This window comes from Cyprinodon tularosa, unplaced genomic scaffold (genome assembly GCF_016077235.1).
Source record: "Cyprinodon tularosa strain WSP-4 unplaced genomic scaffold, ASM1607723v1 ctg246, whole genome shotgun sequence".
Taxonomy (NCBI): Eukaryota; Metazoa; Chordata; class Actinopteri; order Cyprinodontiformes; family Cyprinodontidae; genus Cyprinodon; species Cyprinodon tularosa.
The window spans coordinates 1,647,551-1,671,083 of record NW_024038913.1 but is presented as its reverse complement, the minus strand read 5'-3'; the positions used below and the strand labels follow the sequence as shown (position 1 = coordinate 1,671,083).

Genomic DNA, 23,533 nt, shown 5'->3' with positions numbered 1-23,533 from the left:
CTTTATATTTTATGAGAAAGAATGTTCAGTCCTTCACTTCAGGTCTTTGTAGTTGTATCTCTCCTTTCATTCAGGGAAAGAGCAGGAAATTAAAGAAGGTATCTTAATACAGTGAAGCAATTATTAGGTTCTTGTGTCATCAAACTACACATAACACCCTTTATTCATAGATCTGAAATAGGATATACATATTTATGATTTATATCTTAGATTTAGTTTTGTGTCACCTATAGCAACGGAACTGAAAATGGAGCAAAAAAAAAATTTATAAAATAAAAATAATGATCCTCAAACTTCTTACACTTTTTAGACAACCTTTACAAAACTAAGATCTTTAAAAAAAAAACTTAACAAATATTATTTTGTCTGAGTAAAAAAAAAAAAAAGCTGTTTCCAGGATCCTTTAATGATCTGCAGTAAAGATGGATGTTTCCGGTTCTTGCAGCTTGACCTTTAGATTTAAAACAATATTGGAAAAAAATGTATGTTTCTCCTACCCAATCTCTTAGCTTGAAAGAGGAAAATTTGTTGCTCACATTATATTAAAGCAATGTTTTTCCAAGCTCAATTGGAAAGCAGATCTAATCTTTGAATTCAGACAAACTTCTTATGCAAAGCAATGTTGGAACACTTTTGCAAATACTTGGAGTTAAAATTTCTGTTGGTTATTTGGATCCATTAAAGAAAGGACAGGAGACAAATGTATTTAATATTGCTATACAAATCCTACTCAGAGACTGTATGCATTTGCCTCACCTACAGTAGAAAGACTATTCAAGCAAGAGACATACCAGTTTTCACCAGGACCATGTTTTTAATATAAACAAGATAAAGCTATACTTATATGAGTGGGATTCGAAATTAGACTGGATGGTTTGGCAGTTTTCTGTCAATAGCTGTTAATTATAGAAAATGTATCGTTAGGAGAGGTTACTTGTGACCAAGGAAAATAACAGTTAACATAAAATAAACTTAAAATTCCATCTTCCCATTTTTTTTTTAAGTTTTTAGAATAATTGCATTCCTTTCAAAAACCCAAACTGTCTTCTGTATCCTTGTGAGTGTCCATCAAGTAATTTTCTATAAACTTCAGTTCAAATAACTGCAGAAAATAAAATAATGCTTTGAAGGGTACAGTTTTTGTCAATCAATTGATTGACTTTATTGATCTCACAGTGAAGAAATTTACTTATTATGTCAGCCCAAAAGGTCAAAAAGAATATTGAATAAAAGTTTAACTTCTTCTTTTGAAATAATATAGCTAAATTTGTTGGTCCTTGAAGCAACAGTAGCAGCTCTCCAACTCCTGGTGAAATCCCCTCCAACTTCCAGCCACTGGAGCGACACCCTCTTGCATATTTTTTTACTCTGAATCCATCCTTTCACTTAATTACAGGGTCTGACCATAAGATGATGCTTCTCTTTAGATCTTTATGTCCACAAATCATGACAAACAGAATATATTAGTACAAATATTCAAGTTTAAAAAGGAATTGAAGGGTACCAGCCAAGGGCCCATCAAGGAAAGTGGGGGAATTTTGAATGACTACTACTATAAAGCTTATCACTAGAACAAAAGGGGCCTAGGCCAAGGAATCATTGCAATTTTGATATATTAATTTTATAAACCTTGAAAACAAAAAACTGATAAATATTGATGTTAAATGAAAGCATCAAATGTTGGAAACTGCAAAAGTAACAGGTAAAGCCTAATTAGAATAACTCCCTTTTATAAAAACATGAAAGATTAAATATCAATAAAATACCATTCATTTCAACTGTACAAGTTTTTGTGGCTAGTTTATAATTATAACATAGAATTCTCATAAAGCCCTGTAAAGTTTTAGAACTTTATTTTCCAACATTTGCGTTTAGGCCTACGGGCTAAAAAGGTAGTGACATATTAGCCAAATTATGACTGCGTAGATAAGTTTGATGCAGAACATATATAGGCAAATAAATGGAAACCATTTTGAACGTAACTAAAAAAGGAGGGATCCATATATGCTGGGCACTTTGACGTCATTTGAAACTTAAATCTACCTGGAAAAGCCTAAAAGTAATTCTCATATGGATTATATATAGTCCACCTGAAAGGGTTTAATCAAGAATCATATTGTGAGTTTAGGTTCATATATCCATCCAACCTAAGCAAAAGAAATAATTACTTTGCCAGTGGTGATACCAGAGTAGAGTTTTAAGGTTTGACACGTTGTCAGTAGAGATGTTGTTTTGCACGAGTTGGATGTGAGTTTTCGGGTTACTGTTGCGTCCTATTTTCTTGAAACCAGTATTTCTTTTCTCCTATGAACTCTCAGCACTGTCTTTTTATTCACAGCACTGCTGGTCACTGCATATTTTTGCTATTTTTTAGATGCCTAAATTCATTAACTTACTGCTGTTTAATTGGTCGAATCCCCATTTGTGTTCATAAATGTTTGATCACAATGCTAGAAGAATCCCCAATTTTATAAATTCAATCATATATTTCTTTTTGATCATTGCTCCAGATTATTCCGAACAGCTGTTAAACAAAACATCCCCTAAAAATAGTTTACTACCCCTTTAAGGCAGGCAGCAAAAAAGAGAAAGAAAAAAAGAGAAAATATGTCAATATTTTTCTTTGTGCTTTACTGCTGCATTTTTACAATAAACAGCTTACACAATATTCTTCATGACAACTGATGTCCTTGACAAGTACAATTACCCTCTGCGTAAAAAAGACCATATTTTCTATCACCTACAAGACAAAGGGAGCACAATTTATTAACTAACGTGCTTATATTTTACCAGAAACTTCCTTATTTATTGTGTGGTGCCCATTTTTAAAGATGTATGGTTTAAATCTATCTGTGCACTGTTGTGTTTAGGAAGCACCGCCCCCTAAGCCTCTCGTCCAATCAGAGGGGAGAACAGCCGTGGGGTAGCGGCGGCAGAGGGCGAGGGGGGCAGACAGATGGGGGAGGGGTCTGTATACACTGCAGGACTCGGCAGCAGCAGCAGCAGCAACTCTCCAGCCGTAGTAGTAAACTCTCTAACGGTCGGCCCCCTTTTTCTAAACCGAAAAGCCTGGTTTTAAAAAGTTGATAAATGACGGAGGACTTAACGGAAACCGGCCGCGCTCCCTGAAATCCTCATTCGGATTTTCGCGGAGTATAAAGGAGAGACTTTGTTTTCGGATGAAGCAACCGAGAAATGCCAGTGGAAATGCTACATCCGAATCCAATGCCTCCATAGGTTTGACAACGATCCAAACCCATACGTTTGTGGTAAGTTATCCTCTTTATTTTTACACCCATATCCCCATCATTTAATACAGGAGAGACCTTAAAAAAACTCTTTTAAGTTAGTTTAGGTGAATCAAAGGGAAGCCGCTCTCCTTTCTACCAACACTGATGGGACAATAAAGGTAAACTAGTAACTGTCATCATGTAATTTGCGTAAATAGACATAATTAGTCTAGTTTAGTTTGGTTGCAGACGATCTTCAGTTTTAACGACGCCTTTGATTGCCAGAAAAAAAAACACCTGGAGAAGTTTCCTAGGCGGTTTGTCCTGTAATGCCAATAAATGTTGTTAATATGCAAATGCTGCCCCCATATCTAGTTTATATAGCATCTACCATTTGGACTAAATTTCCCAGTGGTTATTTTTTGCTCAAAGATGTTTTTTTTATTGGACAGCTGATTAAAAACAGAATGAAAATACTAAAAATGTTTCACCTCTTCCAGGTTTATAAGTTGAAACTGAACGGATCTTGAACTAATCTGTCTATTTACACATATTTTATTAAAATCTAAGCTGTGTTTTGTTTTTACAGTTTTTACTGAATCATATAAAACATTATCATATATTATATTTTAGCTCAAGTATCAACAGTAGAACAATAGATGCATTTTTTTTTTTTACTGAATTAAGAATAAAGCTTTGCACTTGTCAGTGTGATCCACTTGACCAATAGGCGTGTAAGGGGCCCTGGTTAGAGGCAGTAAGCCTGCTTTGTGCTGACCATTGAACTCTCACTCTGCTGGGTCACAGTCATTGCCAGGAAGCACATCAGGAAGGCTGATTGGTTTTATTTTTTCTCTTTTGTTTGATTTTTTTTATTTTTTTATTTACCTGAATCAAATAGTTCCCTATAAAGGTTTCTGCAAATGTCAGTCTGTCAATGTTCAACCCTCTCTGTGAGATAGTGCTTTAAAATCCCCAACAATGGTTTCTGCAAGTTCAACTTCTTTTGTTGGTGCAGCAGCTGCCAAGTTAATAATTGATGCCTATCAGTAGCTTTAAACAAAGTCTGCAGCTCGCATTGTGACAAATGAAACAGAAGTTGTCTTGATTTCCTTCCAAGTTTGAGTCACCGTCTTATAATCATTTAGTGTCTGGAAGAGCTGGGCATGTTATCTTATGCTCTGGTCTTCTGCAGGCGCTGGTAGGAAATCATGTGACGCCATGCAGTGCTTTCTGTAAATTTTGCTGCAAGTTCCTGTAAGCATATAAACGGGGTGCGGGCTGAGTATGTCACACTGCTCTCATCAGCTCTCAAGGTTCTGGCTTCAGAAAGCCTGGACGTCAGGCACACTTGCGTCACTGTTGGGGGGGATCATGTTTTGGTGGGTCCAGCACATGCCGAAACAGGGCCTCCCCCTCTGGGACTATTCAGCTTAAATAATTTTGACATGGACTCTCTAACAAAGTTCAGATGAAGCTAATCCAAGTCAGAGTCATGTCTGGGGGGGAACTAATTGAAGGCTTTTCAGCAGATGCTTTAAGGACTTTGTTTTTAGCTTGCTCCAAGCACTAAGCGTTGAATTAAAGTCTTTAAATCTGGGCATGTAATTCAATGTAGTAATCTTTATAATATTGTAGCTTTAAAGAAAAAAGGAATGGTGTAGGGAAAAAAAACAAAAAAAGGCTAAATGTATGTTTATCTTAAAAGATGCCAGAGAGGGGAAAATAATGTTCATACATCATTTATTTGCTTGAAAATGAGGTGAAAATGTAAAAAGTTGATATTTCTGTTCTGACAGCATCTGTATGGCTTGTTATGGTTCATCTTGTCTCCATGGCCTTTAGTCAACCCCAAAAACATCACGTTGGCTTGGATAGGAAGGATTCTCATGATGCCAAATTAAAGCAGACACATCTCATGCAGCGTGAACTTGCACCTCGCTTGTTTTCCCTCCAGCTGAGTGGAAAACTAGAGCTCTCATTATCATGGGTTGCTGGCGAAATGTGCATGGCTGAAGTGGAGCAGCTCTGACAACACCCTGGTAGATACGGCCGGGACAAAGCGTTTCAGAAGAGTCAGAAAGTGGAAGCCTACATACAGATATTATTCAGCTTGGCTTCAAAGCTATTTATTATCTACTATTTTGATAAAAGTTTCTCTCATTCTATCTGATCTCCCTTGTAAATTTGCAGAGGTATTTGTCCTGCATTGCACTTCTGATTAAATGTTGTCCTGAAATAGAATCATTTTGGAAAAATATCATGACATTGATATTCCAGTTGCCTATTTAATGTAGGGTTGTCAAAAATATCGGTACTCAAACTCTGTATCCGGAGATAACACTAACTTGGCATGGTAGGGACGGACTGTTTGCAATTTTTTTGCTATAGTTAATTTTAGATTTCTGGATCATTTCCACACTAGAAGAAAAATACCTCAGACAACCTCAAAATATTGTCAGACTTTGTTGGGTTTATTATTTTTGCATTTGCACATTTCTTTAACTGAAATCTTTGATTTCATTTTGGAAGAATCCTCCATGGTGAGATTGAATTAGGTCAGTTTTCCATTTTAAGGAAAATATTTTTTGTGCCTTTAATTTTTTGTCCTTTTCTTACCCCTATGGTTTTGAAAACAGTATAAAGTATTTAATATTTTTTCTTTGTATCGATGTCGAACTTGAAAATGTAGCATAGTGACGACCCTAGTTTGATGTCATAGAGGTTAATTTTCAGATTAAGTTGAAGTTACTTTGTTTTTAGATATTAATCTGCTGGAAACAACAATCATAGGATGTGGTTATTATGGTTTAGAGATGGTCTGCATCAAGCTTCAGATCATCTAGTTTTATAGATGTTGGCTCCAAAGAGCCCAAAGTATATCAGCAAAATATTCCCCAGACAGCTGCCCCACCACGAACTTCCTGAATCGTTAATAAGAGACAGGAAGGTAACTCTGATCCTACTATGCAAATGCTGTTGGTGAAATTGCAACATTTTTCAGTCTGGTCTAATTTTTGAAAGTTGCAGCCTTGGTTTCCTGTTTTCAGAGGGGCAGTGGTGGCACCAGAGTAGCTTCTTATGTTTCAAGGTTTGACACGTTGTCAGTAGATATGTTGTTTTGCAAGATTCGGATGTGAGTTTTTCTTTTGGTTACTGTTGCGTTCTGTTTTCTTGAAACCAGTATGTCGGATGTTTGACCACAATGCTAAACATCATGAAGTATGAGCTGATACTCTCTGGAGGAAAACGAAGAATTCCCAACTCTATAAATTTAATCATATGAATTTTGGGCTTTTTAATAACCTGGAATCCTTAAGACATTTAACTATAATGATAGAAAAACTTCTAAGTCACCATTTAAGCCCATGTACATTAAAATATTTTACACATATATAGTGGGATAGGATAAGTGGCACACTGCAAATGTGCAGTAAAAAAATGATGGGAACAAAGAGATAAACTGGCCCCTGGAGTTTTTTTATTTTGTTTTTGTTTCTCTGAAGCAGTAATTGGTCTAATTAAAAACATTCATGGAAAACTTGTGGTTAAATTGTTAAACATACAAAACCAGAATCCTACTTAAAGTTGTTAAACTGCTTGGCTTCCTCACAATAAACCTTTCCTATTAACATTCACAAATTGTTTGTTGTGCCTTTATTGTTAACCAGGAGCAGAAAGTGCCATGACACGAAACCTTTAGATGCAGTAATGTCTACATAAATTCTGCACATACCCACTACTTTAGCTAAAGCAGTGGGTATGTGCATCCATTCTGCACATACCAACTACTTCAGCAGTGGGTATGTGCAGAATGTATGTACATACCCACTACTTTAGCTAAAGCAGTGGGAATTCTGCACAACCCACTGCTTTAGCTGCTCAATGTTTATTGCTGCTATCTGATAAGAATCTATGCTATGTTATTTATCTGATTTGAAGCTTTTTCCTTTTGCTTCTTTTATTTCAAAATAAAAAAAACAACTTGACCAATGCTCTTTCAAAAACTTCACGTGGAACATCTCACCCTCTCAGTGTGAACACTGTGTGCCTTCATTCCAATGTGAAATAATAAGGCAGTTGTTTTACATACTGTGTGTACCATCCTGGAAAACAGGAACAATACATATTCTCACTTGTTGATTTGATACTTTATGGATATGTTCTGTAGGATGTGGGAAAAAGGCACATTTTTTCACATAGCAATGTGTTAATGAAAGGGAAGAAATGTCTGCATAAAGCAGGTGCTAATGAATGAGGACAGCAAGCAGTGGAGCGGCAGGCCCACTTTAGTAAGCACCAACTTCCCCTAAAGCCACTTTCTTCTGAGGTAATTAAAGGTTATAGATGGGGTTAAGAGCCAGATATGATATAGAACATGTTCAAGGTACAGCATGTGATAAATGGACCAGAATCAGGCCATTATCCGTGTCTGTTTTGGTCAATGAGGCACCTAGCTGCTTGTGTCAAAGAGCCGTGTTTACAAAAGGGCTCCCCAGCGCTTCTGTGGCTATGACCATTTTTTTTTCTGTAAGGAGTAACTCTACACTTTCCTCCCTCTTACCCGCCTCTAGTTTAGCTCTGAGCTCCAACCTCCTCTATAGGCTCTTTACAGAGTAGGGAGTAGGCCGTTGTGAGCATGTGTGTCTGAGGCTTGAGGCCAAAAACCGTCCCTCTGTAGTGGTGTTACGTAAGCCAACGGAAGAAAGTTTCCCTTGTTACTGGCATAGTTATTCATCATTCTGAAAATAAAACTCAATCCGCTGCTTTCTGTGCCAGTAGGAACATTCTTGGAAATTCTCTTGAAATCAGTGCATGTATTAATACTGTAAAACATATTTACTTAATTTCAGAGCCATTTTTTAAAGATGTTTTTTTGGTAAGACCGTGAACATACCAACCAAAGAAACTAAAGACGCTGATTTCTTGTTGTTGCACCCATGCAATGATATTTCTATTTTTTTACTAAACCAAACCTTCTGAAGTTGTTTCACCGATCAAGTGCGAGTTCTAGTTTAAACTTTTGCTTGAACTCCTGCCAAAAATTCCCTCCAGTGACCCTTTGACTTATCCTGACTCACATTTGACCTGATATGAATTCACCCATCTCCGCACTCCCAGTCCAGTGAACTTGACCTGAACATCAAAGATGTTTTTCGCTCAAATCAGAGAGCGGCACATCTGTACCTGAAGTGTTCCACTTTACCTCAGTCCTTGACCACATTGAACGTTTGAAAGGAACTTAATGCATGTGACTTCCACAGTAGGACAGAGACAAAGCAGAGGGGGGCATTTAAAAAAAAAAAAAGCTTGCTAAGGTGTCAGACAAATACAATTTTGTGTTCTTCCATCAGAACAAGGGCTTCATTTGCTTCGGCCAATAAGGGGGAATTAGTGTGGGTTTTGGAGGCTGAGCTGCAAACATATTGTTAGTCATTTGTATTCAGCCAGTCGGATGCAGTGAAGTGAAATTAACAGTGTTACCCAGAGCACAATAGCCGACTCATTGCTGACGTACTTTTGTGTCAAGGCCGTATCTGGTCCTCTTGGCAGCACAGAAGGCAGGAACGGAGAGAGCAGAAATCTGCTCATTAGGTGTCCAAAAAAACAAAAAGACTATATTTAACAGAACAGTGCGTTTGTTCTTCCAAACACGTCGGCGATAAAGCTCATGGTTACATACTGTTCGTCTCTCTGCTCGTAAATGCAAAATTGCTGAAGTGTATACTTCCCCTTGTGACTGTATTATCTTTGTGTCTCCTTGTTACAGTGGATCTGTTGAGAGAGCTTGGCCAGCGTCGGAGCCCAGCGATGTGGAGCTGCATGCTTTACAATGAGACGGACACCATTGTGGACTTCCAGCTCTGCCAGGATTTGGGCCTTATCCTGTCAGTCCTCTCCCTCATCTACCTCCTGGTCTGCTTCCCTTTGGGGCTGTGCTATAACGTGCTGCTAGTGGTTGTGAACCTCTCCAACAAGGTCTCCATGACCATGCCGGATGTCTATTTTGTCAACATGGCCATCGCGGGACTTGTCCTCAACCTGATGGCACCAGTGGAGCTCCTCGGCTCAACGTTCACCCGCTGGCACGCATGGGAATGCAATGACGAGGTCCACATCACTCTGCTCATCCTCTTCAACATCTCTTCTCTTGTCATCATGTATTCCACCACCCTGCTGAGCCTGGACTACTATATAGAGCGGGCGCTGCCTCGAACCTACATGTCCAGCGTTTACAACACCAAGCATGTCTGCGGGTTCATTTGGGGCGGCGCGGTGCTGACTAGCTTCTCTTCGCTTCTCTTCTATGTGTGCAATCACATCCCTACTAAGATGGTTGAGTGCTCCAAGATGCAGAACAAGGAGGCCGCCGACGCCATCATGATGTTCATCGGTTACGTGGTTCCAGCCGTGGCCGTGCTTTACGCTTTTGTGCTCATTTTACGCATCAGGAAAGAGTCCACCCCTCTGGATCAGGATTCTGCTCGCTTGGACCCGTCTATACACCGGCTGCTGCTAGCCTCAGTGTGTGTGCAGTTTGTCCTGTGGACCCCATACTACATGACCCTTTTGGTGCACACCATAGCAGGTGCGCCAGGGCATATGAGCAGCAGGTATTACTTGGCTTCCTTTGACTTCATGAAGTGTGTGTCTAAGCTGCTGGCGTTCTCCAGCAGCTTCGCCATGCCTCTCATGTACAGACAGATGAACAAAAACTTCTCCGGCAAGCTTCATCGGCTGCTCAGGAGGCTGCGTTGCAGGGAGCAGTCCTGCCCTCATGAACACTCAGCAGTGCAGCAAGTGGTGACGTGAAACGTCACGTCGGGATATCAAACACACACACACACACCTCTCTTTTCCAATTATTGGCCCAGCCAGCACTTATCTCGCCTCACTGCTCCACTCCTGCAGAACCAGCATGTGACTGGGCTTCCCCGAGGATCTGGGCTGTATGTGGAGCGCTATTTCCTGTCCCTGTCCAGAACTTGATCTTATCCATCTGTGACGGTCAAAATCAAGGACGTTTAAGAAACGAAAAAAAAATATTAAGTGCTGCTTTTAGTCAGAGAGGAGATCCTTGATCCTTGTGGTAGTTTAGGTTCGTACAATCATCTGATATCAGCCAAGTTAGTTTAATCGAAGCATCAATGTAAAGCTTCTTTCAAGCAGCATAATGATCACAGTTTGTCTCTATGTGTCAATTAGGAGATTTTACTTACACACCACTACCTAAATTTAATCGTGTGACTCATAATAATTTATTTTGTAGCATTGAAGCTTTTTTTTTCTAACACACAAGCTAAACCAATGAGCTTTAAACGCTAAAAATAGGAAAAATAGAGATGCATTGATCAGATCCTTTTGTGGTTCATACTTTTTTCTGATGCTGTCTCATTCTTATTTTGTTTTCGTTTTATTTTCATTCAAGTAAATATAAAGGTAAATCTCAGATTTGTTAGCGTTTATAGGATACAGTTATACATCAAGTCAGATGTTATTAACCTGTATGTGATTTTAATAACACTTTAATAACATGCATCATAAAAAATCAGAATCACGTTCCACCAATATTTGAAGTTCTTTGTTTTGATGCATCTAATGTATGAAAATAAATGTTTTTAGCCTTTGATCTGCCAATCAGGACTAAATAGATTTCTGGGTGACTGATTAGTGCATCTCTATGAAATGGTGCTTTTTTAGTGCTTCATACAAATGTTTAATGTTACAGTTCAGGATTTCTGATCATAAAGTTGACTAATCCTCATATTTCTTAAGGAAAAGAATCATATTATTTTGTAGAATCTGTTACCAGCAGCAGATCCAGTTTGCAGCGATGAGTATTGTAATGAAGACATGTCCACTGATTCCTTTCCACAGAGAGATTATTCATGCATGTGCCGAGCTCCTCAGCACATTTCCTACTGTAGATTTATTGGAACCCTCACCACCTTAAAATCGCACTTGACAGATAGAAGTGAAGCTTGTATTCAGGGCTCAACATAACCGGCGTACCTCTTACTTCTCTGCTGAAACATTCTCGTTAATCATAAGCAGCTCCAATGAGCTCTTTAACCTGAGCTTGACCGCCCAGCCTCTGATTTTTCTCAGAGTTGTGTTTCACCTCCGCGGGTATTCTGTATGCTGAGTTTCACACAGGTTCAGCAACGTCCATGCAAAGTGTTGTAAGCAAACTCAAGCGGTTTGGAGGATTTTTGGCCGGTGGAAACTTTCTTACTCTCTGGATCATAGGGGGAAGAAAAAAATCTGGAAATAAGGAAAGAACTTGCAGATCGAAAACACCGGTTTTATTATGCAACTTTGAGACATGAACCATAATGCTGCTCAGATACATTTAAGCTACTTCGCTTTTTGTCTGCCAATTATTTAAAAGAGTATATATTGTTGAGCTCTTCCTATTAAATGCTAAATAAAAAGGTTACAAAATCACACTTTGTTTTTTTGTCTTTGCTGAATTATTTGAACTTATTTTATGAATAGATGCACCTCTCAAATGATGCATTTAAATAAAAACGAAGTATAGCTATGAACTGTAAATCCCAGACTGAATGATAAAATACTTGAACATTATTAAACCAAATCTATGTGGAAGGTTTTCCAAGATGTGACATACAAACAGTTGGTGCTTCAGTTTATAACTTTGTTTTATGTTTGCTGTCTGTTGTTTTGTTTTTATTTTTTGGGGGGGTTTTTTACATTTAACAGGAATATTTTGTCTCCAGCTATAAAAGGAGTCACTCACAGGCGTCTCATTTTGGCAGCGTATGTCCACCGTGGCACCTTCAGTCGGGCTGTGAGAAGCATTCCAAGGAACTCAGTGTTTGCATTTTGAGCCACAGTACTTTCTTGCAAAAGTCTTCCACATATGGTCACACAGTTTGCCCTGATTGCAAGTGGTTTTACTGACTGTTCAAATGTATATTGAGGAAATTTTTACTTTAAATAAAAATGATACTGATAATAAAACTAAAAAAAATCTCCTGGGGAAGAAAATACCTGAATTGCAACAGGCTGTATGAAAAGGCTTATTGAGTTAATCTGAAAAAGGGGAACAAATTGGATGACCTTCAGCATATTTTCATCATAGAACATTTTTGAAGAATAAATTAAAAGTTTTGATCCTAAATGCTACGTATTTCTGCTGAATTATAAGCTAAAGTGTTGCAGGAAAGAATAAGAAAATTTAAAGGATTTATCTGTAAAATCAGATTTTGTTTTTTAATAATGCTAAAGTTCAGCTGAGTTTGGAGCCATGTTCATGGAGACAGAAGCAAATGAATCCTTTGCAGAAGGAGAGTAATTAGGAACCACCACATGGGGTTTACTGGTTGCTGCCTTTTACATAGAAAAGAAACCATGATCAAACCTCAAACTCACGCCCAGCCAACACAGCTGCCCAAATATCAGAGAGGTTTATTATTTCAATTTGGTGGAGGGGGGGGGACTCAGCTCACAAAGATGAATCTGAATCTCAAACTTCACAACAACAGACTCTTTCAATTTCTTTGTGGGATGCACTCTTGCAGATGTGTGAGTGCAAATAAGTCTAATTCTGCCTCTAAAGTGCAGTAAAAACAAACCAATGATCTAATTAATGTACATAAAATATGAATGTTGAAGGATTTGCAAGCCAATGCAGGAGATTTTAACAAAAATAAGCATTTTATTTATATATTTAGATTCTGTAACCCTTTCCTGAAAAAAATAAACAGATATATATTTTTTTACCCCTTGTAAGGAAATCTGATATCCTTACATAATGATGAAAACATATGAAATATCACAAGCTGTTAGAAACAAGCTGTTTTACTTGATTAATCGTCACAATCTATAAATTGTTTTCACTAAAAAAGGATTTTCTGCTTGCAGCCCAAATGTGCATCTGATCATAACAACAGAAGCTCTCCTTTAACTCTGATCAGGTCACAGCAGTAAGCTGGCTGATGTTTGTTCCCTCCCCCGGAGATGCAGCTGCATCGGGTGTCGGCATTAATGTCACAGCTTATGTAAGGATCCTCTAACCTCAGCAAACAGACTGGTGGAAAATAGAAGCATTCCACAAATTCTGGGAAATGCTTCATCTTTTGTGGGAATGACAGAAATACTATGACTGCTTTTGGTAAACAGTGCTGCTCACCAAGGCCTGTGCAACTACCGGGCTGAGGAAAGTGGCACAACAGGAAGCCTGTACGGTTGAGATAATTGGGTGATCAGGTTCACTCTGCAAACGTCTAAATATAGAATTAAAGGTATCACATTTACATTTTTGAGAAAAATTACATTGTTCGAGCTATATAAATTTGATTTCCTTCCTTGTGTTTTATATTTAATTGTGCTTTAAATTTCCATCTTGGAAAAATGCATCACTAAAAAAAGTTTCATTCTAAAAATGGGTTTATTCGGACACATCCCACAGTTTTTAATGTGTTGAATTAGTCCTAATATTGTTTTTCCTTCTCAAGAGGTTCAGCCAGACCAAAAGTATGAGGGTCAAGTTGAACACTGAACAGCATCAGGCCACCTAAGAAGACAGAACATTTGGCCCCCAGCTTTTTTATGTTTTCTTTGGCTGTCAAGCACATTTCACACAAAACCTCAGACCACTGTTTGTCTTAATATGGGTGAAATTGGCCTGCAGAGATTGAGGACAGGAACATGACAGGGCAGGATAGCGTCAAAATTATAAAGTATAAGAAAGAGAACAAAGAAAGCTATTCCGTGCATAACAGAAAGGAGATAACAGGAAATGGCACGCTGTAAATAAACAAGTGGGGGTTTTAAAAATGAACAACAAAGCAAGACAAAACAAGCACCACTAGTCTGAAGGGATAGTTATCCAAAACATGATGACGTTGAGTAAAAAAACATAATAAATCCAGCAGACTTCCTCTTTGAGGAAAAGCCTCCTCTGACCCTACACAGCACTTCAGCTCAAGGGAAAACAAGTGGATTAGAGCAGATGCTTGAAAAACAATCCACCCTTCCTCTCTTACCTTTGCCATTCACCATTTGTTTCTCTTAAGAAACTAAAAAGCAGAAAATGTGCTAACAGTAAAATCCCAGGATCAGCTAAGTGTCAGAAATTGCCCCTGGAAGCAGAGCAAATGGGGCTGGGCTTGGCAGGTTCTTCCATTCACAGTTTGTGGTTGTGGCTGTTAGAGATGCTGCATGGAGCCAGAAGCACATCAGACTGGTAAGTGGAGGCAGATGATGGTATTTTACCTTCCATCCTAGACCTCCCACTTTCTAACCCCCCCCCAACCACAAGTGGTTAAATCCCACCGTTTCCCAGCAGAACACTGCCAGGATTGTCCTGTTTCTTTGATGTCACCAGATTGTCCTGGGAGGGGAGTAATGTTGTAGTTTCCTTTTTAGACTCTAAATTCAAAGTTAATGAATAAACATGTTTTACAGTAGTTGGAAGAGTTTATATAAAACCAATCTAATAAATGAATACCAAAAGTCTTCAGTCTCCTTGTTTCATCCTGTATTTTTCTTTTAGATATTCTCTGATATTCTGTCACTGTTTTCATACCTATCGAGTTGTTGGATTGGTTCCTCTCAAACAGACCCCTAAGCAAAACTATTATGCTAGTTTGCCATCTTGTGGACAGAGAGATGCACTGCAATGTTACATAACAATAGCCATTCATAACCAGTACCTAGATGCACAATCCAAATGTTATGATCCCCAAAAATATGAGTCAAATAAACCATTATAGCTTATTGTAATCCTGTACAATTAAAATCCGCAAAAATCTGTAATGGTCGGGGGATCTCAAAAATAAAAGTGCAATTATCTGATTGCATAAGGGCGCATGCATATCCTCTGCTGAATCATCTATGATTTTTTTTCTACACTCAGTTGTTTTGAGTTCAGGCCATCAACTATATTGAATATGATTAAAGTTCAGCTCTCCTGGATCGATTATCCTGAACACAACTGCATCATTTGACTGACGCCATCATTTGCAGAGAGCTTAAGGAGGGATCTTATATTACTGGTCAGGAGAAGAGTACAAAAAGCTCCACAGTATTTTTTACATGCCATGGCACAGGAGAGCGTCTTATCAATAACTGAGGAAACTTTGCGTCCACAGGGACTTTACTAAGTATGATATGTATCCAAAATTGTTTAAAAGAAACCAACAGTGGCAATGATGGAGATGGAACAATTTTTCCAACCAGGACTGCTTGTGTTTTAGGTGTGATTGTTATCCTGATCTGACTAAAATCTCCCCTTTTTTAATAAATAAAATTTTAATCTACTACATAAGAGTAACACCATAAAAGCATCTTGTTCTCCGTGAATATTCCCCTGGGTTGTGTTTCTTATAAAGGAACAGATAATTTTATCAATCAGGAAAAAATTATGAATATTTTAAAATATGAATTTCAGGCTACTTGAAACCAAAAAGATGCCTGAAAATGGATTTTCTTTTTGCACCTCTGTGAGTCAAAAGCAAACATCCAAAGCTAAATGGGACTGCATGGCAGATGAAAACCATAACCATTATCATTAGCCTGAAGTTATTTTATTTTATTTTATCCTTTTACTCTTTTATATTTGTATCCGATTTTTTTATTGGTTGTGTGAATGTTACTTTTACCTATGTTTGAGCTGTTTTGTCTTTTTAACTGATATGTTTTTATCTATTTTTCTGTACAGCAATCTGTGTTGGTTTATAAGCGTTTAACAAATAAAACTGGATTGCATTGGATTGGAGTGAAAGGATTATGAATCCATAATTACGTCTCATTATCTAAATCAGATTTAAGTAACATATTTGCCATGTTCTTATTAGGAACTGTATATAAAATAAAATAAAACAACATTTTAATGTACTGTCATTTCCAAAATGAATTGACATGTTTCCTTACTTTTTTCAAGAATCCAACCCTCTTCAATTAAAACCATCTCTACATCATCTCTGTCCCATTATATGTGTGATTTTATTCAAACTGAATAACCGGATTTGGACAATTTTGAGGGAGCAATTCAAATGTAGCTCTCAGTGTGTTTTTTCAGAATCTCTTATTTTGGATAAAATGATTTGACAACCTGTTATGATACCATTTCTCTGGGAAGGTAGAAACATTCTTTCTTATACTTAAATATGAATGTTTCTTAGACAAACTTTATTGCCATCTTGTAAACACAGAGTGTATACAAAAGGAAATATTGATGCATGAAGGTTTTCAAGTTGAGTGAGCAGCTTACAACAGTGAAATGAACATTACCATTTATAATGTGCAGCAGAATGTAAACAGTGTAGTAGAAAAGGAAAACCAGTTTTAACGTCATGGTGCAAAATTGTGTATTAATATGGAAAGGTTAAGTGCATTGCAAAATGAAATAAAATGTGGAAAAATGCAGTAGAAGGGATTATGAAAAAATCAGTAATACAAATCAGTAGTAATAAAAATCTGTTATAAAAATAGAAGTAGGGTTTATGAAAAAAATCTGCCATGTTGGTAGTGCAAATATGATGTATGATGCAAAGTCTTGATTAGAGTCTTCATGAAACTCTCATGTTTGCATACGTATATCTTATGTAACCAATTTCAAAATTGGGGCTTTTAAAAACTGAACTTCAAAACATTACATTTTGTGAGTGTTCAATAAGATTTAGTTTTGACATATTTTGTTTATTATTTTTATTTACAACTTTACACTAAAAACAATTACATCAAATATTCTGCTTAAAATCCTTCCTACAATGACCCATAGGGAGAAAGAATCAAAGTTTATTTGGTATCTATGCTCATCTAAAAAACTACTAAGATAAAACAAATCATCACAAGTAGATAAGTATTAACAGCCTTGTCTAAATACTTTTGCTAAAGCTCCTCTGGCAGTCATGACAGCTCTTGGAGTATTTCCAACCATTGTTCTCCTACGACCTGCTAAGATGTGTTTTGGTTGCATGGGTCCTGCTGGAAGAAAGAAACTGTTCAGTCTTTCTAGAGATGTTTTCTTGGTTTTCTGATTATCTGGGCCATTAAAGGACAGGTTGTCCCAAAGCAACTTATGTATCATCTTTGCAGTGATCCTTGGGATGTTGTCCTACTTGAAGGCGAACGATTGCAAAACTTAGGATGTTTAGAAGAAAAAGCATCCCATAACATGACGATGATTCTCCTAAATGAAGGTCTGATAGGTGTTTTAGCAATGGTTTTCTTTCTTTCTTCTTTAAAGTTCTCATTTTTAAATGTTAAACCTGTGGAGCTTCACCTAGATGGCCAATGACTTGGTGACCTCACTGATCAAGGCACTTGTTCCCTCACTACTCCCTTTGGTTTAGCCCAAGTGGTTTTCTGACCTCTTCCACAAACAATGTAGACCACATTGTGTTTCAGGATGTTTGATGCTGCCAAAATATGTTTGCACCCTTCCTCATATTTGTGCTTTAACACAATCCAAACTGAATTGGATCAATTTTGGAATAAAGCTGTAACATTAAATGTTAAATGTCCTCTCAATGATTCTATAAATATTCTGATAAAAAACAGATGGCTAATGTTTGTCTGTTGTCCATGCACCCATCCTCATTAATCCCTCTCAGCTCTTAAAAAAAGAAAAATGCCACACCTACTCATGGCACAATTGGTCTCAGTACAGACACCTAATGTAGTTACAATTATGATAGTGTTAGTCCTGGCCAGAAGCAAATATCCTGCTCCATTCTCGACTGATTGAGGGTGAAAGCTAACAGTCTTATCCTCAATCTAAACATAATTGTTGCACCTCACATTACACTTAATTAAACATCAAATCTGACTTTTCCATCAGTGAATAATTATGTACATCATGTCAGCTTTTGATTTAACCTCCTAGCATCAGGTGTAAAAAAACAAGACCATGAGGTGTGTGTTTACATGGCCTTTAACACTAAAAGCTGGGCTACCCAGGTGAACAAATACAGCAAAAAATGTAAGTGGTTGCCACAGCAACACAATATCACAAGGAAAACTCTTCACAGCACCTACATCCTGATCAGTTCCTATTTTGTTTTTTGATTGGCTGAATTGGTTTAAGGATTGAGAATAGCTCTGTCCAGCCCATTTGATAAGACACTAAAACCACAGACAGAGGAAATAAGGCAGAGGATTTGATGAAGCATGATAGCAAAACATAGGAGTCAGATCATCTCCTGCCTCCCTGTCTCTCTCCTCCCTCTTCTCATCCCAAGACAGGGCTGGGCCAAACGGTAGGTGGTGCAGAAGAGAAGCCTGGACATGGGATTTCCAAAACCCTTTCCTTTTGACTCTGCACTGGACAAGCATGAAGGAGCAATACAACCCAAATATGAGGTATGTCTGATATTACTGTTTAATCTTTATACCTTTTTGGAAACTTCTGCACTAAATATAGTGGATTTTTTTTCTAGTGTCAACAGCACTGGTCGGTCAAGTTTTAAGTTATCAGCTGCGCTCATGTTCTTTAATGGAGCTCTTGATTGCAGTTTTTCTCAGCACATTACATAATAGTTTGCCTTATTTTGGTAGGAAAGTAAAATTACTTAGAAAACTACCCTTATAAAGTATTACAGGACTATTTATGTCAGAAACAGATTTACAAGTCGTTCTGAAAATACAGAAGTTTAGATTCCTGTTCTAATAACTTAGTAGCGGTTGGTTTTATTTGCATTTCACCAAAAAGAGAAATAAATATCAACTTATTAATAGATATATGTATTATAAAGTATGTGTAATATATGCCTCTAAGTTATTAATTATTTGAAATAATTCCACCAGAAATTTAGAAACCAGCTAAATAAATATTGCATTTCCTCCAACTTCCAACCCATTCATACATTTATTTATTGTTGCGGTCTTAAATGACTGCCATGAGGAGTAAATAAATCCCAGAAGACAGTGAATATTAAAGGTCATGTTTACCAAACAGAAGTTGGTATTATGGGAAGAGTTTGTGATTCTGGGCCTAAAGATGGTCCAATATTTTTCTCAGTGGGGAACAAATTTGATTGAGATGGTCTCTGAAAGCAAAGATTATTAAAAGTAAATACGCTGTTTTGTTTATCCATTTACCCAATAAATAGTCATCAAGTCTGCACAGACAGGTTGGAGTGGGCTTGAACTGTCTGGAGATTTTAAAGCAGGATTTCAATGCATCTCTTTAAATCCAAAGTATTAATAGTGATGTGTTTTTTTTTCTTCTACCTTACAAAAGCTACCATCAAACTGATTGTGAGTTGTGTTTATTTTTAACAATGAATGATAAACATTGCAATCAATGCCTGATGATTGCTGATTTTTGAGGTTTTGTTCTCTAATTGCTTTCCTTCTGGTGTCATTTCCACAGCTCAGGTGTTACAGCAATACCATCTCAAGGCGTTTGTCATTGAATAAGGATCCCGGTGTGCTTAAAGTGAGAAAGGAGCTGTCCAATCAGATGAGTCAAAAGAGAAGAAAAAAAAGCCACTTTCTAATTGCCGGATCACACATTCAACGTTAGGAATGATGTGCCTCAAATGGGGCAAAAGTCAAAGTTGATTTAAAGACATGGAACAGCCTCTGTTTTTCATCAATAATTTACTGGCAGATGAAACTTGATGTCAGTATGGAGTCAAACAGCCCATTCATGCTTTACTTACTTAACCGCTGTCAGCATGTTGATACAGCATAGATGAATATCCCTTCAAGGAGAGAACACTGGGAACTGGTGTGGTGTAATGATGTAGCTGCTGGATGTGACTTACATGTGGCTTATGATTTAAAACAGGTTGACCTGAATCAGCATGGAAGATAGGTTATCTGCTCTGATCTGGATATATAATAACACCACAAAGGAACTGAACACTTCACTCAGAAACACCACTACGAGTGAAAACTCTGAAAGATACCAGTTTTACATGATTGGCCTCTTTCTGTCCTGCCTGTACACCATCCTTCTTTTTCCCATTGGATTTATTGGGAACATCCTGATTTTGGTGGTTAACCTGACTCACAGAGAAAAGATGACCATTCCTGATCTCTACTTTGTTAATTTGGCTTTGGCCGACCTCATCCTGGTGGCAGATTCCCTCATTGAGGTTTTCAACCTGAATGAGAAGTACTACGACTACGCCATCCTCTGCACCTTCATGTCCCTCTTCCTGCAGATCAACATGTACAGCAGCATCTTCTTCCTGACATGGATGAGCTTCGACAGATACATTGCCTTGGCCAGCTCTATGAGCAGATGCCCGATGAGGACTATGCATCACGCCAAGCTGAGCTGTGGCCTCATCTGGATGGCCTCCATCTTGGCCACCCTTCTACCCTTCACTATTGTACAGACCCAACACAGGGGAGAGGTACACTTCTGCTTTGCCAATGTCTCTGAAATCCAGTGGTTGGAGGTGACCATCGGCTTCTTGATCCCCTTCTCCATCATTGGTCTCTGCTACTCCCTAATCGTTCGAATCCTCATGAGGGCCCAGAAGCATCGTGGGTTGTGGCCGAGGCGACAGAAGGCCCTGCGCATGATCGTGGTGGTGGTTCTGGTGTTCTTCATCTGCTGGCTGCCAGAAAATGTCTTCATAAGCATCCAGCTGCTGCAGGGCACCGCCAACCCATCGAAGAGGACTGCTACCACCCTGTGGCATGACTACCCACTCACAGGCCACATTGTTAACCTTGCAGCATTCTCTAACAGCTGCCTTAACCCCATTATCTACAGCTTTCTCGGGGAAACCTTCAGGGACAAACTGCGCCTCTTTGTCAAGCAGAAGGCCAGCTGGTCCGTAGTGGATCGCTTCTGCCACCATGGCCTTGATTTACACCTCCCTGTCAGGGACAAAGTTTCAGAGGTGTGACTGCAATAATTAAGACAGTTTTTTTTTTATAAAGTCCAACTCAATAATATTTTTTTCATATTCAAGATAGATTATTCATTCTCTTTTGGGCTTAATCACATTCATCTGGTTGTGCTTCGGATAATTTCCTTGCTTTATGAACAAACCCTCTTAAATAGGGAAAAAAGGACAAGTTTATGTGTTCTTTAAGAGATAAATTATGACGATATTGAAATGTTTCTTTTCGCCTGTATGATATGTTTTTTTTAGGTATTTGCTGCGGCAAAGACAAAAGGGAACTGATATCGACAAACGATGACAGCTTTTGAGCGAGATAAGTCGAAATAAAAGGGGTAGTATACTCTGCCATCCAAGATACAAACCCTCCAGAGCGTTTTCTGGGCAAGAGGGATCACCTGTAAGAATCAAAGGCTCCTTTAAAGCTGAAGCCATCTCATAGAGGAAGTGCTCCATCACACTAAATCTATTAAAGTTATCTGTTTGAGCTACAGGAGCTAGATGGGTCATTTCAATTACAAAAACCACATGTCCCTTCCAGTTTGAAAAGTAAAAATAGCCTTTATCAAGAAGCTCACACGTGTGTAACAAACACATTATCCATGAAATATGATCATGAGGTTTTACAAACACAGAGCAGTCAATGAAGCAGCAAAAATACAGAATGTATTTTCTATGCCTCTGACTCAGCTTTGTTTAACAGAAGACATCTTCATATAGGATAAAAAAAATGCCTTAATAATGCCAAATAAATGTATATTTCCTTGTTCTGGTTCCACCTTTCCAGAAATATTGTCCTCAAAGCCTTAAAAACACAATGTTTTGTTAAATATGTTGGTCCTTATCCTTTGTTTTTATTACTATTTATGGAAAAGAAAGTTTAATTACAGTCATGTTTTAAGATGACTTAACCCCTGAGGCACTTAATAAATTTTGACTATATTGTTTCCTTTTTCTGTGGACTTAAACAAAATGTTCAAACATATTGTAGAAAATGATGTAAAAAAAATTCAAATCCATTAGAGAAAACTAATTTATCAGTGCTGCCAACATGGATTATTCTTTAATAATGCATTAAAAAAGAAAGAGCAGTCCTCAGTAAGGTTTTCATAAGAACTATTTCATTAATTTCACAATTGGTCACATGTTTGAGCGGTTTCTCAGTAATGGCTTTTTTATGAGCTGAATCTTTTTATACAGAAAAATAAAACAGCATGAAGCACTGCAGTAACTTTGGGTTAGTTGGGCAGCTGTGCTGTGGTCTCACTCTCCTTTATCTCAAATATTGTCTGGAGGACAACTGTCTTTCTTGCAGGAAATATGTTTTCAGACCTACTCTCCCACAGAATAAGATGCTCTGCCGAATTTGATGGAAAACCAAAAGAAAAAGCATCTTTATTTGTTTAAAGAAAGATAGGTTTTTAATCAATGTTCAATATTCACTGCCTTACAGGTGCTGGTCATAAAATTAGAATATCATGAAAAAGTAGATTGATTTCAGTAATTCCATTTAAAAAGTGAAACTTGTATATTATATTCATACATTACATACAAACTCATATATTTCAGATGTTTATTTTGTTTAATTTTGATGATTACAAATGACAACAAATGAAAATCTCAAATTCATCATATCAGAAAATTAGAATATTACTGAAGACCAATAAAAACAAAGGATTTATAGAAATGTTGGCCAACTGAAAAGTATGAACATGAAAAGTATGAGCATGTACAGCACTCAGTATTTAGTTGGGCCTCCTTTGGCCTGTATTACTGCAGCAATGCGGCGTGGCATGGAGTCGATCAGTCTGTGGCACTGCTCAGGTGTTATGATAGCCCAGGTTGCTCTAATAGTGGCTTTTAGCTCTTCTGAATTGTTGGGTCTGGTGTATTGCATCTTCTTCTTCACAATACCCCATAGATTTTCTATGGGGTTAAGGTCAGGAGAGTTTGCTGGCCAATTAAGAACAGGGATACCATGGTCCTTCAACCAGGTACTGGTAGCTTTGGCACTGTGTGCAGGTGCCAAGTCCTGTTGGGAAATGAAATCTGCATCTCCAAAAAGTTGGTCAGCTGCAGGAAGCATGAAGTGCTCTAAAACTTCCTGGTATTTGGCTGCGTTGACCCTGGACCTCAGAAAACACAATGGACCAACACCAGCAGATGACATGGCACCCCCAACCATCACTGACTGTGGAAACTTTACACTGGACTTCAAGCAACGTGGATGAAGTGTCTCTCTTCTTTTCCTCCAGACTCTGGGACCTTGATTTCCAAAGGAAATGCAAAATTTACTTTCGTCAGAGAACATGACTTTGGACCACTCACCAGCAGTCCAGTCCTGTTTCTCTTTAGCCCAGGCAAGACGCTTCTGACGCTGTCTGTGGTTCAAGAGTGGCTTGACACAAGGAATGCGACAGCAGAAACCCATGTCTTTCATACGTCTGTGTGTGGTGGTTCTTGAAG

The 23,533-nt window shown here is 38.0% G+C and overlaps 2 protein-coding genes across 2 annotated transcripts; both read left to right on the top strand.

The window, feature by feature from the left end:
- Positions 1-2,964: 2,964 nt before the first annotated feature.
- gpr146 (G protein-coupled receptor 146) lies at positions 2,965-11,678 on the top strand. The gene is made up of 2 exons (XM_038287932.1): positions 2,965-3,269; positions 9,001-11,678. The coding sequence occupies exon 2, from the start codon at positions 9,042-9,044 to the stop codon at positions 10,041-10,043; it is 1,002 nt and encodes a 333-aa protein (XP_038143860.1). The 5' UTR covers positions 2,965-3,269; positions 9,001-9,041; the 3' UTR covers positions 10,044-11,678.
- A 6,675-nt stretch (positions 11,679-18,353) lies between these two features.
- Positions 18,354-21,636, top strand: gper1 (G protein-coupled estrogen receptor 1). The gene is made up of 3 exons (XM_038287829.1): positions 18,354-18,563; positions 19,576-21,064; positions 21,320-21,636. The coding sequence occupies exons 2-3, from the start codon at positions 20,012-20,014 to the stop codon at positions 21,350-21,352; spliced, it is 1,086 nt and encodes a 361-aa protein (XP_038143757.1). The 5' UTR covers positions 18,354-18,563; positions 19,576-20,011; the 3' UTR covers positions 21,353-21,636.
- The last annotated feature ends 1,897 nt before the right edge of the window (positions 21,637-23,533 follow it).

What these genes read in the sequence shown, in the direction of transcription:
- gpr146 (XM_038287932.1), top strand. Translation starts at nt 9,042, where the DNA reads ATGTGGAGCTGCATGCTTTACAATGAGACGGACACCATTGTGGACTTC.
- gper1 (XM_038287829.1), top strand. Translation starts at nt 20,012, where the DNA reads ATGGAAGATAGGTTATCTGCTCTGATCTGGATATATAATAACACCACA. An exon ending in TCAGGGACAAAGTTTCAGAG is followed by an intron (nt 21,065 to 21,319) that starts GTGTGACTGCAA and finishes TGTTTTTTTTAG; the next exon opens with GTATTTGCTGCGGCAAAGAC.